This window comes from Portunus trituberculatus, chromosome 27, assembly GCF_017591435.1.
Source record: "Portunus trituberculatus isolate SZX2019 chromosome 27, ASM1759143v1, whole genome shotgun sequence".
Taxonomy (NCBI): domain Eukaryota; kingdom Metazoa; phylum Arthropoda; class Malacostraca; order Decapoda; family Portunidae; genus Portunus; species Portunus trituberculatus.
The window spans coordinates 13394883-13409563 of record NC_059281.1 but is presented as its reverse complement, the minus strand read 5'-3'; the positions used below and the strand labels follow the sequence as shown (position 1 = coordinate 13409563).

The window sequence follows — 14681 nt, the reverse complement described above, 5'->3', positions numbered from 1 at the left end:
TCAAGCTTGGTTACTTTAATCTCTTTCATATAGACAGTCTCTCTATTATCCTGTGGCCTTTCAAATTTGGATTCCTTAGTAAAGACCTCCTGAAATTTATTAATTAACGGTTCTGCCATACTTTTTGGGTCTTCCACCATCCCATTCTCTCCTTTTAACCTTTCTATTGTTTCTTTTTGCCTTATTTTTCCATTGATGAATCTGTAGAACTATTTCGGTTGCTCCTTACATTTTTCGACAATGTCCTTTTCATAGTCCCTCTCCTCTTCCTTCCTCACTTTAACATATTCATTTCTTGCTGTCTTGAAGTTTTCTTTATTTACTGGATTTCTATTTCTCCACCTTTTCCATGCTCCATCTCTTTTCTCCTTTGCCCTGGCACACCTTGCGTTAAACCAATCTTTCTTTCCTTCTTCTTTAGGTCTATATTTCGGGACATATTCCCTGACTCCTGTTTTGTATATTTCCAGAAATAAGTGTGTGTGTGTGTGTGTGTGTGTGTGTGTGTGTGTGTGTGTGTGTGTGTGTGTGTGTGTGTCTTTACTCCAAGAGTGAAAATGGTCTGCAATGAGGAACCATGATGGACTGGACAGGAGAAAAGTACACTAGAGAGATTGTTTGCAGATCAAGATGAAAGCCCTTTTTTCTCTCTCTGTGTAGGAGGGGAATAGGAAGACGATCACTCATTAGGAATGATCACTCATTAGGAAGTACAGAGGGTTCTGAAATTCAATGATGGGTAATGAAATGTATAGTTTCTAAAAAGCTTTTGCAGTCAAGAATCCTTTTATTTATGCATTGAAGATATTAAATGCACAGTTACAGTACAACCATGAATTCAAGATCATTTTATAAACTGGGAAGAATCTTGATTCAAATCTAATTTATATAGTTTTGATATCTTATAATCAAGCAAAATTATAGTCTTAAAAAAAAAAAAAAAAAAAAAAAAAAAAAGTATTCATAAAAAAATATAAATCTCTAACCATTTGGCACAGCATACAAAGGCTAGGAGTGCATGTTGTCCCAAAGGTGACTTAGATCAGTTATCGTGACAAATATCATTCCTTTGGTATAAAAAAATTCATACCTTGTGGTATGTTACAACTTAAATTCTAAATTCAATCATCAATCCTTTGGAACAAGAGTGTAATTGATATCCTTCTGTATGGGGCGCTGGAAGGGATGCGCCAGGAGAGTGCCAAAGTAGTTGTGAAGCTTTGTAGCATTGCGGGAAACCTCCAGCACATAGCTCCAGCCTCCTTCATCAAGGCCACAAAGCAAGTCAAATATGCCCTGTGGAAGGTACAGGTGAGTTTTTATCTATAAGTATGAGTAAATTTGTGAAGAATTGAGAAAAAGCCTGCTTTTATTGCATATTAAAGTTGTACAGCTGTGATGATAAGCATAAGCCATAACACAACTCCCTTTATATAATGAGTGAATAATGGACCATTTTCAATACATGTGGGATGGTTACCAAGAAAGGCAATGAAACAGAGGACAACATTTAATGGAAAACTTAAGAATTCAAAACCTATAAATATACATACATTAATAGATGTATATTAAAAAATTTGCTGGTAGTAAACAGAATTAGCATGACAAAGTCTTGAAAATAAATTTATATAATAAAACTAACACCAATGAAAGTTGCACAGTAAAACCAGATATGTATTTCACAATGCATAAATTGTACTCACTTCACACTTGTTGTTGTCTGAGGGTGATTCATGTGTGTACAAAACATCAAGGACAAAGTGAGGGCTCTGGGTGAGGTGAGAGAAGAGCTCCTTTCCTTGTAGAAATTGTGGCAGACAGTGTGACCTTCCATAAATGAAAACTGCAATAAAAAATGCAGTACTAGTCAGGTAAATGATGTCTGCAGGTAAATGATGTCTGCTGTTTGTCTGTCTACAAAAATGTGTGAATGCATGCTTAGTTTGGCAGCACATGTTTTTGAAGGATGTCAGATAGTATAAATCAAAATAACTTACAAGAAAGTATGGAATTAACAATAACAGTACAACATAGTCTTCAGCTGAGAATAAAGGCTATTAACTTGACTTACTGGTCCTATACATATGAGGAGGAGGCACAACAGATGGATTGGAGCATTTGGGGAGGGAGATCTGGTGTGCAATAAGTTCAAACACCAGGCTCAAGTCACAGTGGGTGGTAGCTGGTCTCTCTTCAGCCAATTCTAAATCAGAGATGATTTTCCGAGGATCACTTGTGAAGTCGCTAACCTAAGAATGATAAGCATTCTATTAACAGATTAAATTACGGTATGCGAGATGCTGTTCTGATTGTTAGAGCTACAGTCAAGAACAAAGAAATGTTTTAAAGTCATTGCTTACACATGAGTGTTGGTCTATATCAAGAAATATATGGATTGATATGCCACATTCAGTCTACATACACTTACCCACACTGGTATGTCATGTAGCAACACCAAAGCAAACTTATGTCTTGCATCAATAGCATGTTTGTTTTGCAGAAAGAGGGTAAGTGCCCGCTTCACCATGTACAGTGCTGAGAACTTTGACCCATCAGCAAGTCTGTAGGGTGTGTTTCCCACCTCCCGCACACATCCACTACCAATATCTTTAATGGGGAAACATTTTATGAATTGTTATTAAGGATTTAATTTACTAATCTCCCAAAGTACTTATAGTTAGCAATTCATATCACTGAATAGAAAGTCTAATTAATCTTATAAGTAAATCAAAGCAAAGACAAAAGATTTTAATATGAGCTTGACCATACTGTTTAAAGTTCAATTTATGAGTATTGACATGGAAGCAATAAATCAAAGTGATTAATATCAGACTTTAAGTTAAGCAGTATCAAATCAAACAAAAACTAGATTTCTCGTGTTTTTCAACCCATTATCACAAAATATAAATCAAGGATGCTATTCTTCATATACACCCAGAAAAGGGAGACAATTTCCATTCTTATGATAATAATTCTTCAATTTGTGACATGGATACAGAGGGTGTGCTGGACATCACAACTGTGACCAAGACAGCAAAAGGTTGCACTAATGACCTTTTCAGTCAGTATTCTTGGTTCTTCCTACCCTGTTTTGTGTCACTAGCTGAAGGTCAGTCTGATAACGGCAATGATATGATGAAACTGTAAAAATTATGATGAAACACTGATTACATATAGCTTCCCTTATGGTGAAAATATATATATATATATATATATATATATATATATATATATATATATATATATATATATATATATATATATATATATATATATATATATATATATATATATATATATATATATATATATATATATATATATATATATATATATATATATATATATATATATATATATATATATATATATATATATATATATATATATATATATATATATATATATATATATATATATATATATATATATATATATATATATATATATATATATATATATATATATATATATATATATATATATATATATATATATAACACACTTTAATAATCTTGTGTCTAAGACACAAAGCAATCCTTCACACACATGACGATGACAAAAATGAATGCAAACCGACTCAAGGAAAGACAAGATAGATGCAGATATGGATAAGACTGATAAGAACATATGAAAGTAGTTCAAGCTCAACATGCCACAATTAGACAAATGCATAATTAAAAGAATACATTTCTGGTACATGCTTACAATATGCTCAGGACAGTTGATTCTTGGCACACGAAATTCCACTGTAGTGTTGCTAATCTTCTCCACCACTTTCTCAACTTCTTCTGAAAGGGTGTTCCCAGAGAGCACTTCCACTTCCTCCGACATTCTGTAACACCTGAACTACATTATGATCCCTAAACCATACCACTTGCATCTCCACAAAACATTTGCCATTTTTGTCTTTTCACTTGCTTGATGAGTAGGTAGCAAAATGAATACAATGAAGTACTGATGCAAGTACGTACTCTTCTCTTGCTATTACTTTTTTCTATGTATTCTTTTGGAGGAGTCTCTCTCTCTCTCTCTCTCTCTCTCTCTCTCTCTCTCTCTCTCTCTCTCTCTCTCTCTCTCTCTCTCTTCCTGTAGCTCACACTGCTCTATAGCAGGTGAGCCCCATATTTCAAAGGTGTGGTCTGACTCCCAGTACATGGGAACTGACCTTGAGGCCGTGAGTGAACCAGGAAATGTGTGCTGAGGTTACCTTTTTTTGCTTGCCTTTTTATGACCTTTCAAACAAGCTGGAGGAGTATGTAGCAATGCCACTGATATGTAAGGTGGAGATATGACCTAATACACTCCATCATGCCAAGAAACTCCCACAGATGTGTGGCATTTGGTAATGATGTTTAACATTAATATCATAACCATAAAAAAGCAAAAAAAAAAAAAAAAAAAACACAATTTAAATCATGTCTAGCTTACTGTGGTGCTATCTATACTGAATGGAGAGTTCTTAGACTGGTTATATTGCCAACAAGAAAAAGAACTGTGAAGTACTGACACTACATCACAAGCATCATTATAGCTATATAGTCCTAATTTTATTTGGCTCACATTTTTTTTAAAGAACACAATCTTGCAGAACCTTACCATGTAGAAAGCTGGGGCACTTATTTTAGAGACTCATAATGTCATTGTTCCCTGCAGCTTGTAAGTAGAAAGAAAGGGATTTATTTGATAATTTAACATTCAGTATCCTGGGATAAAATATATATGTTCCCTAATGGAGACATAGGTGTTAGTAGCATACAGTACAGCAACAGCTTCAGTCCTGCATGCGGAAAGACAAGTAGAACTTCAGCTGTTAGACAAAAGCTACTAACTATGAGGTGCCTCACACGTTACACTGGAAGATTTCCTGGTTGCTCAAAAAAAAATTACTTCCCTCAAGCTGGATGAGCCTCATCTACTAAATGGTTACTTCCTTGTTGGGGTGATGTAATAATATTGATACATATGAGAGAGAGAGAGAGAGAGAGAGAGAGAGAGAGAGAGAGAGAGTAGGAAAACCAGGGCAAACCAGTGTCAATATACTCTAGTACTAGTATGTACAATGAAATAACGTCAACTCATAAATAGTGGCATGCCATTTACACACTTTTTTTTCCAGATTTAACTTTCAAACTAATTTATAAAAAAAAGTTGCACCTACTATTTAATACACTGCAATTATAATAATTTGTTTCCTGAAAAAATTACTAGAAAAGTTTGACACAAGGACTAAAAACACAAATAAAATTAAATATATTACTGGGAACTGTTCTTTTTTATGATGATAGAGATGAATACACATGTGAGCAAATCATGTGAGTTAACATTAATTGTCCCAAGGGCGACGATGACCATTCTTTTCTAACACACACACGAGTGTGCATACTTTTAAAGTAAGATTGGATAAGTGTAGATATGGAGACCGGGCCACACGAGCATAAAGCCCAGGCCCTGTAAAACTACAACTAGGTAAATACACACACACTTGGCAACCCTACCAGGTAAAACACTTGAGTGACAAGCAGAAAAAAAAAAATCTATGACACAGATATGACCAAGGACGTATAGTTAACTGTATAGGCCTATTTGAACGAAATTATCTGACTGAAGGGAACGAAGTAACATTTGGGGAGAGGTGGGTCAGGTATGGGCAGGTGGGTCTGGTGGGAGCAGCAGTGGCCTCTCGCACCTCCTCCATCCCTGAGACACAGCTGCCTTGACACACTTTATTTCACTCCCAAAGGTCAAAAGCTTTCGCGTGTTAGCTCCACCCACCTCCCTGACACTCAGTCAGTCCTACTTGTGGTGGTGCAGGCCTCCCACCTCTTATTCTTCTCTCAATCCGTTCCCTTGGTGAAACACACTCAGGAATGCCGATGAGGGAAGGGTAAACATACCTGCTGGAGTGCTGCACGCGGGGAAGCCAGCTGGGAGGGTCTGTGCTGAGGATCTCTTGTGAAGAATTATGCAATGAGGCTGCTTTATAAACACTACGTAATGCTGGACTGCCTGGACACCATGACCATCCAGTACTGGCGATAACTTGGATGGGAGAAGCGAAATAAAATGACAGTGGAGTGATGTGTAGAGGAAAAGAAGTGTCTTCCGAGCAAGCAGCAATAGTGTTGCAAGACAGAGATTCACACAGTCAGTGCACGTAGCCTCAAGTGTTCCTCAATGCGCGTCATGGGATCATCAATAATGACCCTTGACTCCAATGCACTAACGATCAAGTGAAAGGCCGAATCAAACTGGCAGTTGTGTGATATATCGAGGAAAAATATAGTACGTGTTAGAATGAACCGCTTTGGGGAAGTGGTCAGCGCGGTGAGCGAAGGGCGCAGACACGGTCCTTTGTCCCGCAGGGTGGTGAATGCCTCTAGGCTGCAAGAACTTCTGCACTACCTGGCTGGCACCACCTCCAAGGCAATGGGTAACCAGCAGGCAGCCCCTGCTTCCACCCTCCAGCAGGGTCGAACACCAGGGGTGACCAGCAGCAGTGGATTCCAGTGGTCTAGCGGGCCTCAGGTGACCATTGCCAAGGACACACCTCCCGAATGTCTAATCAAGCTAGCAAAGGTAACTTATGGTTTGTCATGGTAGTATAGAGGAATGTGTAAGGCATGTCTGCCAAAATTGGGTCTAGGGTTGAATATTGTCAGCTGAGGAGTGTGAGTAAACGTAATGATGAGTGTGTGGTATAGCCAGGAAGGGCCCAGGGCAGTGCCACAGACAAAATCTGGATTGAGCTGCCATGCCTGGCACTGAAGTACGAAATTACATTAGTTGAAGCATTTGTTCTGGGGATGTTGTTACCTATCTCTGGGGCAATGTTGCATGGTATAGGTGTCTGAATTGTCATATCTGAAAGTTTTATTTCATTCAGAATATTTTAGAGAATGGGTAGCAAACATTGGTAGGTCTGCCATCCTTACTGTGTGAAGTCTGCCAAGGATGACAGTCAGTGATGAGCCAGCATTCACATTAAGTCATTTGCATTGATTATGGGATTGTGTGATTTGGTTTTATAAATATTTTTGTGGCACCCAACTCTTACACTGCCACTCAGCCAGCCAGCTACTATGGTGGAACCAGACTAACTTGGTACTTGGGGGTGTTGGCTGTTCCTGTCAAACATTGGTGCCATGTTCACAGTTGACAGGTATTTGAACACCTTTTTCTTTCTCTCATATTGTATCTTTTGTCTTGATTGATCTCAGAGCATAACACAGGAACTGTGACTGAACACAACAAATTCTCTATCATGCATACTTTCCAACAACTAATAATCTTCAGAACCACAAGAGCTCTTTCTCACAGAGTCCTTTCTCAGATCAACCCTGAGGTACATAGCAGACACCTTGCAGAGGCTTCTTACCTCAGTTCTTCCAGCATCAAGGATGTTTCACAGCTAGTTAGCTATGATGTCTATTCTTCATTGTGCTTATCAGGGGACATGCACACCACTGCCCACAGATGAACAACCCTTGGGATTATGATTCAGTGTGAGGGACCTCAATGTAGGCAAATACAGGGGGGATTTTTTGTCCACATGAAGAATATGAATAGCAACAGTATATGGTAGCCATGGCCAGTGGGAGCTTCTAGGGACCACCAGATTCATTATTACAGACATAGTAAAATAAGATTTTTTTTTCTTTTCTTTTGTCAACATTTCCTTTGTTGTTATTTTCTCATCCAAGTTGAACTTTATTATTAATATGTTATGTCACCAGATCCTAGTGTGTAAATCGCTGGCTGAGGAAAATGTTGATGGCATTACAAGGAGTGTCTTCATTGTAAGTTGCAATTGATGTTTCTTGTTTCAAGTAATGTGATATGTTTGTACCACTTTATTATATATTTTTTTAGATCAACATTTATATTAATATTACATCATTGTTGTTATACTATATAAGGTAAAAGGCCTGTAATTACTTCTTGATGGTAATATCATCACTGTAAATTTAGAGAAATATTTTATGGCCATCCATTTAAGGATAGAAAATTAGAAATACAACACTAGCTTTAGTATAGTGAAGATTATTACTTCCATGTACACATTCATGTATTCATTTGAGAAATCACTAGGTAGATCCATTAGCAATTGCTGTTATATGACTGTGGTGTTTTTCTTGCTACATGATATTTAAATATTTCTTCCTCCTGTAGAAGTACATTACTAAGTCCAGCGAGCCCCTTGGAAAGCGGCTGTTCCAGTACTTGATGAAGCACTGGCAGAAAGAGGCAGGTGGATCCCGCACCACCTCTGAGAGACACCAGTGTGCTGTGGACAAAGGTGATGTCCTCTCCAGTAATGCCTTCACAGCTGCTGCTAGTCACTTGATGGCTCTTCATACAGACTCGCAACAGATGGAGTTTTATATCAAAGTTTGTATTTACTCAGTTTCTTGTTGTTTTAGTTCATGTAAAATACACTTGTATCTAAGTGCTTATTGATTTGTTTATATACTTGATTTTTACCATTTATTAATCTAATTGACAAATTGTTTAGTTATATGCTGGAGACCAAGAGAAAATAAGCAAAGGTGATGTGTTTGATCTGATCTCTGCTGCCCATCAAGTTTCCACCTGCAGCCAGCGCACCTGCTGCTTGCCGGATGACATCCTGATGGCAGTAGTCCGTGGTGCAGTGAGTCATCTCATTTATGTTCTTTATTTACCTAGTTGATTTATGGAGTTAATGGTGTCAATAGTGGTTTTAATCATAGCAGAAGTTTTAATTGACACCACATTTATGTAACAAATCAGTAGATTGTGTTTTATGCAACTTTTCTCTTTCCAGTCATGCAGAGGAACATTTGAAAATAAATATAAGAACTTAACTAAGAAACGTCAATAGTGGTTTCATAAATTCTAAGCTTTTCTCTAATTTTTCATTTATTGTGAAGTTTAGGTTGTTGGAAAGCTGTGTGTACTTTTACTCTTATAGAGCACTTCTTATGTGTTGAGCATTTTAATTCATACAGTATTGTCTTCAGGAGGACCCATTTCAAACTTTCTGTGCCTTGTTCTATTCACAACAGATGCACGGCAAGGAGAGCATCAACACTAAGTACCTACACAGCTGGTTGTGTCAGCACTGTTCCCGCCTCCTGATGTGGCTCCACCGCAACATAATGCACACACTGACGGTGGGCCACCGGACTATTCCGGACAACACAGAGGAGGCGGAGGTGAGGCATGGATGATAAGAAGTATTGCAGAATTTTTTGTAAGACTTGTGATTATTGTGTAGAATATTTTTTTGGTTGATTTTCCTTGACAATTTATTTTGTTCTTTCGTTTTTATCTTACATCCTTAATATTCTCTGTATCCTTTTGTGTTATCCAACTTCCCTCAGAGACTGCAATATTTTTTTTATCTCAGCAGTTTGTTATTATACATTTGGAAGGTATTGTATAAACATCTTTCTGAGTGTTTCTTCCTCCTTCTCAGGATGACCGGGACACTCCCATCCTAGACTGTCCGGGTAAGTCAACTTGTGTGAGCCTCCACCCTGCCCTCATATGGCTACTGACTTGTTCTCTGCCCCTCCTGTATACCAAGCCAGAGAAGAGCAAGCCCCATCCCTCCAACAATCTCCTCCTTGACCCTCATGTTTTCATCGATAAAATGGTGGGCATATTTCTTGCATGTCAGTATCATTTGAAGTTGATTGAAGTGATGTATCACCATATCTTACTGTGACTAGGTTTTCCTATCTTCATTCTTTTTGAAGTATGTATTTAGTTATTTTACTCTGATTCACTTATACATAATAGTATGATTTTATATTTCAGGTTCTGGCTGTGAGTCCCACACACTGGGTCCCTCTATATAACAGTGATGAGCATGGTCTCAGCATTAACAGGTGACTACATCCACTGAAGGAAGGTTACATTCAGGCTGAGTCATTGTATAATCATTTGTAGCATTTGATAAGCAAAACTTGAGCGATTGTTGCATATTATTATTATTCTTTTTAATTTGTAGTGGACAGACTAATCTGGAATGCATAGCGAATCATAACACTTTCATGCTAATTAATACTCTTAGGATCCAGATTTGCTGGTATTATTGAGTGTGGTAATGAAATATTTAGCAGTGTGAGAAGGGAAGAATAATGATGGGTGTATGTGCAGGTTGCAGCATCATGTGTTTGGATACCATGGCGCCACTCTCATGTTCATCACAACAGAAGGTGACAACATGTTCTGTGTGGCAAGTGACCAGGAGTGGCGAGACTCCAAGCACTTCTGGGGTGGTGAACATGCCCGCTGTCTGCATCTCACTCCTGAGTACAAGATTATTGAAAGTAAGGAGATCACCTGACTCTTATTTGTAAAGAAAACCATCAAGAAGGAAAAGAAGACAAATCATGATGTACATAGTACTTATATCTCTGTTTGCTTAGCATGAGTTTACACATCAGCCCTGGAATTTGGGGTCTGAATTTCATTTGAGTTGAGACAGCTTCAAGATACTTACTTATTATCATTTGTCATTCCAGGTGGTGCAAAGATCCTTTACTTCAATGTGACATCTCGTGGCTTCCCGACTGGGTTACAAGTGGGAACAGACAGCACCAATCGAGCTCTCACCCTAGACCTCAACCTCACCTTGGTTACATACCGAAAGATCCCATACAAGCTGCAATCAGTAGAGGTGTGGGGCTGCAGCACCTCAGAAGTGAAGTTAGTGTTGCCCATTTTATCTCTTTGGTTTTTGAAGTTGTGATTATCTATCTTTTTATAGCATGAGTTGAAAAGATATGAAACATTAATGATTATGGTATGCCTTTTCTTTTGCTATGTGTTTTGTGTGATATAAAAATTCCTTTACAGACAGTCCTAACACAAGAGAAAAGATGTTATAAACACAGAACTTGATGTAGCACCTCGCTATTGATGCTTAAAGCCAATATAAATCAATAAATTTTTCCCATTATGATTTGTCTTTTTGTGTGTTATAGGGAAGCACAGCAAGAACTCAAGAAGAGGGAAGTGAAGGATGTTGAAAGTCGTCGCAAAGTCAAGGTGAACAGTTCAGACTGGCTAGACAATCCTGACCGCTACCTGATTGAGTTGGCCGGCACCAGACTGAGTTATGCCCAGTATGACAATCCTCCACCTGAGGCCTCAGGAAGCAAGTGAGGTGTCAGTCTGTATTAACAATATATTTGTCCACAAAAGGAATTTATGTGGACTGACAGGCCATAAGAGTAAGATGTGTCAGCTTGATATATTATTTTCAATTTTTTCATGTGCAGTAGAACTCCAAAAATACAGCCATTCTCTTAACTATCATTACATATGCACACTTAGTTGGCCACCTTGCTACTGTGACACTTCTTTCAATCATTCAATAATGTTTGTAGCATATGACAAAAATTCCAAATTATGCAAGAATAGCTAATATTTGAATTCATTATTTTTTATATGTATGTATATCCTTTCTGGGTAAATGTGCAGTGACTTGTCACCACCTGTTGTGTTTGAACTGCAACAGGGTGAGTGATGTGGCATTGGCAGGTCAGTACATTTTGCTAGCAGGTCTTTAGTGATGGTCATAGAACTGAACACTTAGAGGTCACAAGAAAACACTGGGATTTCCGTCTTGGCTGTGGCTATTAATGTTGAATTGTGACACCTCTAGATATTTGTAATGTTTATTTTCTAGACATTTTCTTTCCTAGACCATAGGGCCAAATGATCCATGATATCTGGCACATTGTACTCTGTCCATTATTTAATTACTAGGGTTTTTATGTTCATGGAGCTGCAGTATTTATTTATGGCATGATAATTCAAATATGATTGGTAACTAATTGGTATTGTGAGAAAATTGAAATTAGAATTCAGCTCCCTCATTTTGAATGCTATGAGATAAAAAGACCAAGCATGTAGTGTGGGAGTAAGTAAACAGCTGTGAGTTGGTCTTTGTGACATGGACATGAGACTCAATCTTCTAAGGTTTTTTTTTTTATTATAGGCATTGTTACACACCTTTTGTGCCATCAAAGGAATACAAAAGTAACTCATGTTATGGTAGTAATCTAATATCATCTCAAGCTGTAAAAATCAGACGAAGTAAGTTTTGTATAATATAACAACAACAGAGGGAAAAAAAACCCTCAATATTTAGCAGTTTAGAATAGACTTGACTAATTGTGGCCACACTTGCCCCATATAAAGTTCAGACATTTCATTGATAAATTACACCCTGTAAATAACAGGAGCTAGATTCTCAGGTTTCACCAACCAAGGTAATGATTCACAAAATTGAAACACTCTAGTGACCTTATTGCCCCCTTTTTATACTTTCTAGCTAAAAAAAATTTGGTGTTTACCATTTGTATTTTTTTTATATAAACAGAAGTGTGTATTACATCTTTATTCTTTTTTTTTTTATGGGTTTAAGTGCTTTAAATCGTATATATATATATATATATATATATATATATATATATATATATATATATATATATATATATATATATATATATATATATATATATATATATATATATATATATATATATATATATATATATATATATATATATATATATATATATATATATATATATATATATATATATAATGATTCTGTTATTTCCTATTTTGAAAAGCATTGTTGATAGGTGAATTATGATTATTATTTTGTAATAGCTAGTGCATTAATCATGCCTAGTAAATAGTATTTATGGTCATGTATGCATTGTGAGTGAAGAAAACTTTTTGGAGCCTCTGATAGTAGTGCAGTTTAATAGTGCATGTATTACACACGCACATACAAATATTCACACACACACACACACACACACACACACACACACACACACACACACACACACACACACACACACACACACACACACATTCTCATCAGCAATTTTCTCCTTCTAAACGCATATTTTCAATCATACACTGATACAGATTGAGGTATTGTGGCTAATGTGCCTGGCTATGAATCTGCAAGTCTTGGTTCAGATCCAGTTTAGGGGCAGACAGTGCACAACTCGTCCAGCTGTTCATTCTTCCTTTGAGCTGGCCTACAAATGGGTACCTGGGAAAAGTAAATGGTGCAGATCTGGGTGTCACAGTGAGCTGTGTCTTAGGATAAGGGATACCACCCATCACAGACTGAAAAGGCTCATCAGACAGAGATGAGCAATAAAACAACACAGCTACAACTTATGTCTCTCATACCTTCTTACATCATCTATCTCAATGTTTGTTTACTTATTTTATTTGTTATGCTTTATAATACTGCAAATATCTTTTATAAAAACTTACTGTACAGATGAAGCCAGTAATAATACAATTTAAACCAATCCTGTGATATAAGAAGCTGCAATGATAGATAAGATGTGCATCCTCAGTCTTCAGGTTCTTGTGCAATAGGAAATACTGTACAATAATATGTATATGATGTATAGTTTTGCAAGTTATTGTTATGTTAGAATCTTGTAATCAGAAGCTTCACATAGTACATACATATATGATGTCACAAATATGTTAATTGCAAGTGAAAATCTCTTGGTAATGTTGAGTAATTATATGGTTTCATTGAAGTTTCACACATTTTTGTAAGATGCTAAAAAATGAGTTGGATAAATCTGCATTGGAAACAGCTGATGGAGAAGTATACTAATATGTGATGTGTATTTTCCTTGTACTCATGTAGGTTTAACAGAAATGCACTAGAGATTTTCTTCCAAAATCTTTGTTCTTTATATTCTTGTTCTTGTTTTTCTCCTCCTCCTCCTCCTCCTCCTCCTCCTCCTCCTCCTCCTCCTCCTCCTCCTCCTCCTCCTCCTCCTCCTCCTCTTCTTTTTCATTAAAGAATAGAGATTGTTATAGGTGTGATTACTTGTGTTATGATTTGTTTCCACAACCTCTAGTTCGCAGGAAGCTCACAAGTGCTAAGTGCCTTAGGTGTACATATAACATTTATTTTCTTTTATCGTGAGATTGAAAGAGGCAGAAATTTATAGAAATTTATATATACTGTACTGATTGAATACGGGATGAAATCTAGATTGTATTTGTTATTTTGTATTTATTTATTTTATCCAGTTCCATCTTTAGAATGAAGAAAATATTTTGGGTTGTCCAGAAGCCAAAGTACTACATAGCCTAGATGTGTAAGATTCATTCATTATTCATAATGTTATCTTTTATTTCATGATTTATATGATGACATCCATTGCTTTGTAATGAATCTGAAAATGGCTGTGTATTTCATCTTTCTCATGTCTCATCAAGAATACAAAATTTAGATATCTATTGGTTCTTTTTCTTCCATGAAGTAACACTTCGGTTTTTGGTGAATGTGAATTTGTTTGTTTGTTGCTTTATTTATATGTATTTATTCATTAACTTATTTAATAATTTGCATGGTTTTCTGGTGATTACCTCCCATTAGATGTGCTCTCAACTGAATGAAACTTTGTAAAAGTTACAGGTGCATAACCACAGCTGGCATTGCTCACTCAGTTTTAATGGAATTGAATTGAAATCTAAGTAAGTGGTGAATGCATATATGTATAATGAGAGAATCTCACTGAGGATGGACTTCAATGAGCTTTTGATTATGTCTCCATCCTTGATTATTATTGTGTGACCCATAACACACAATATAAGGATCTTAGATGATTTATCAATGCTTGCCA

General features: G+C 36.7%; 2 protein-coding genes across 2 annotated transcripts; one reads left to right on the top strand and one right to left on the bottom strand.

The window, feature by feature from the left end:
- Positions 1-759: 759 nt before the first annotated feature.
- Positions 760-5911, bottom strand: LOC123509427 (BRISC and BRCA1-A complex member 1-like). Its single transcript, XM_045263718.1, is given in 7 exon segments — positions 760-1296; positions 1704-1843; positions 2072-2249; positions 2429-2586; positions 2589-2607; positions 3709-3844; positions 5776-5911. Coding segments are annotated over 6 exon segments (789 nt in total). The 5' UTR covers positions 3835-3844; positions 5776-5911; the 3' UTR covers positions 760-1128.
- A 386-nt stretch (positions 5912-6297) lies between these two features.
- On the top strand, positions 6298-12413 carry LOC123509425. The gene is made up of 10 exons (XM_045263716.1): positions 6298-6579; positions 7737-7799; positions 8173-8391; positions 8516-8653; positions 9048-9197; positions 9461-9640; positions 9805-9875; positions 10147-10319; positions 10515-10698; positions 10977-12413. The coding sequence occupies exons 1-10, from the start codon at positions 6298-6300 to the stop codon at positions 11155-11157; spliced, it is 1641 nt and encodes a 546-aa protein (XP_045119651.1). The 3' UTR covers positions 11158-12413.
- Positions 12414-14681: the final 2268 nt, after the last annotated feature.

Excerpts from the sequence above, each read along its gene's own strand:
- LOC123509425 (XM_045263716.1), top strand. The coding sequence starts at position 6,298 with ATGAACCGCTTTGGGGAAGTGGTCAGCGCGGTGAGCGAAGGGCGCAGA. Across the intron at positions 9,876-10,146 it reads CATGGTCTCAGCATTAACAG|GTTGCAGCATCATGTGTTTG; the intron begins GTGACTACATCC and ends GTGTATGTGCAG. Across the intron at positions 10,699-10,976 it reads TGCAGCACCTCAGAAGTGAA|GGAAGCACAGCAAGAACTCA; the intron begins GTTAGTGTTGCC and ends TGTGTGTTATAG.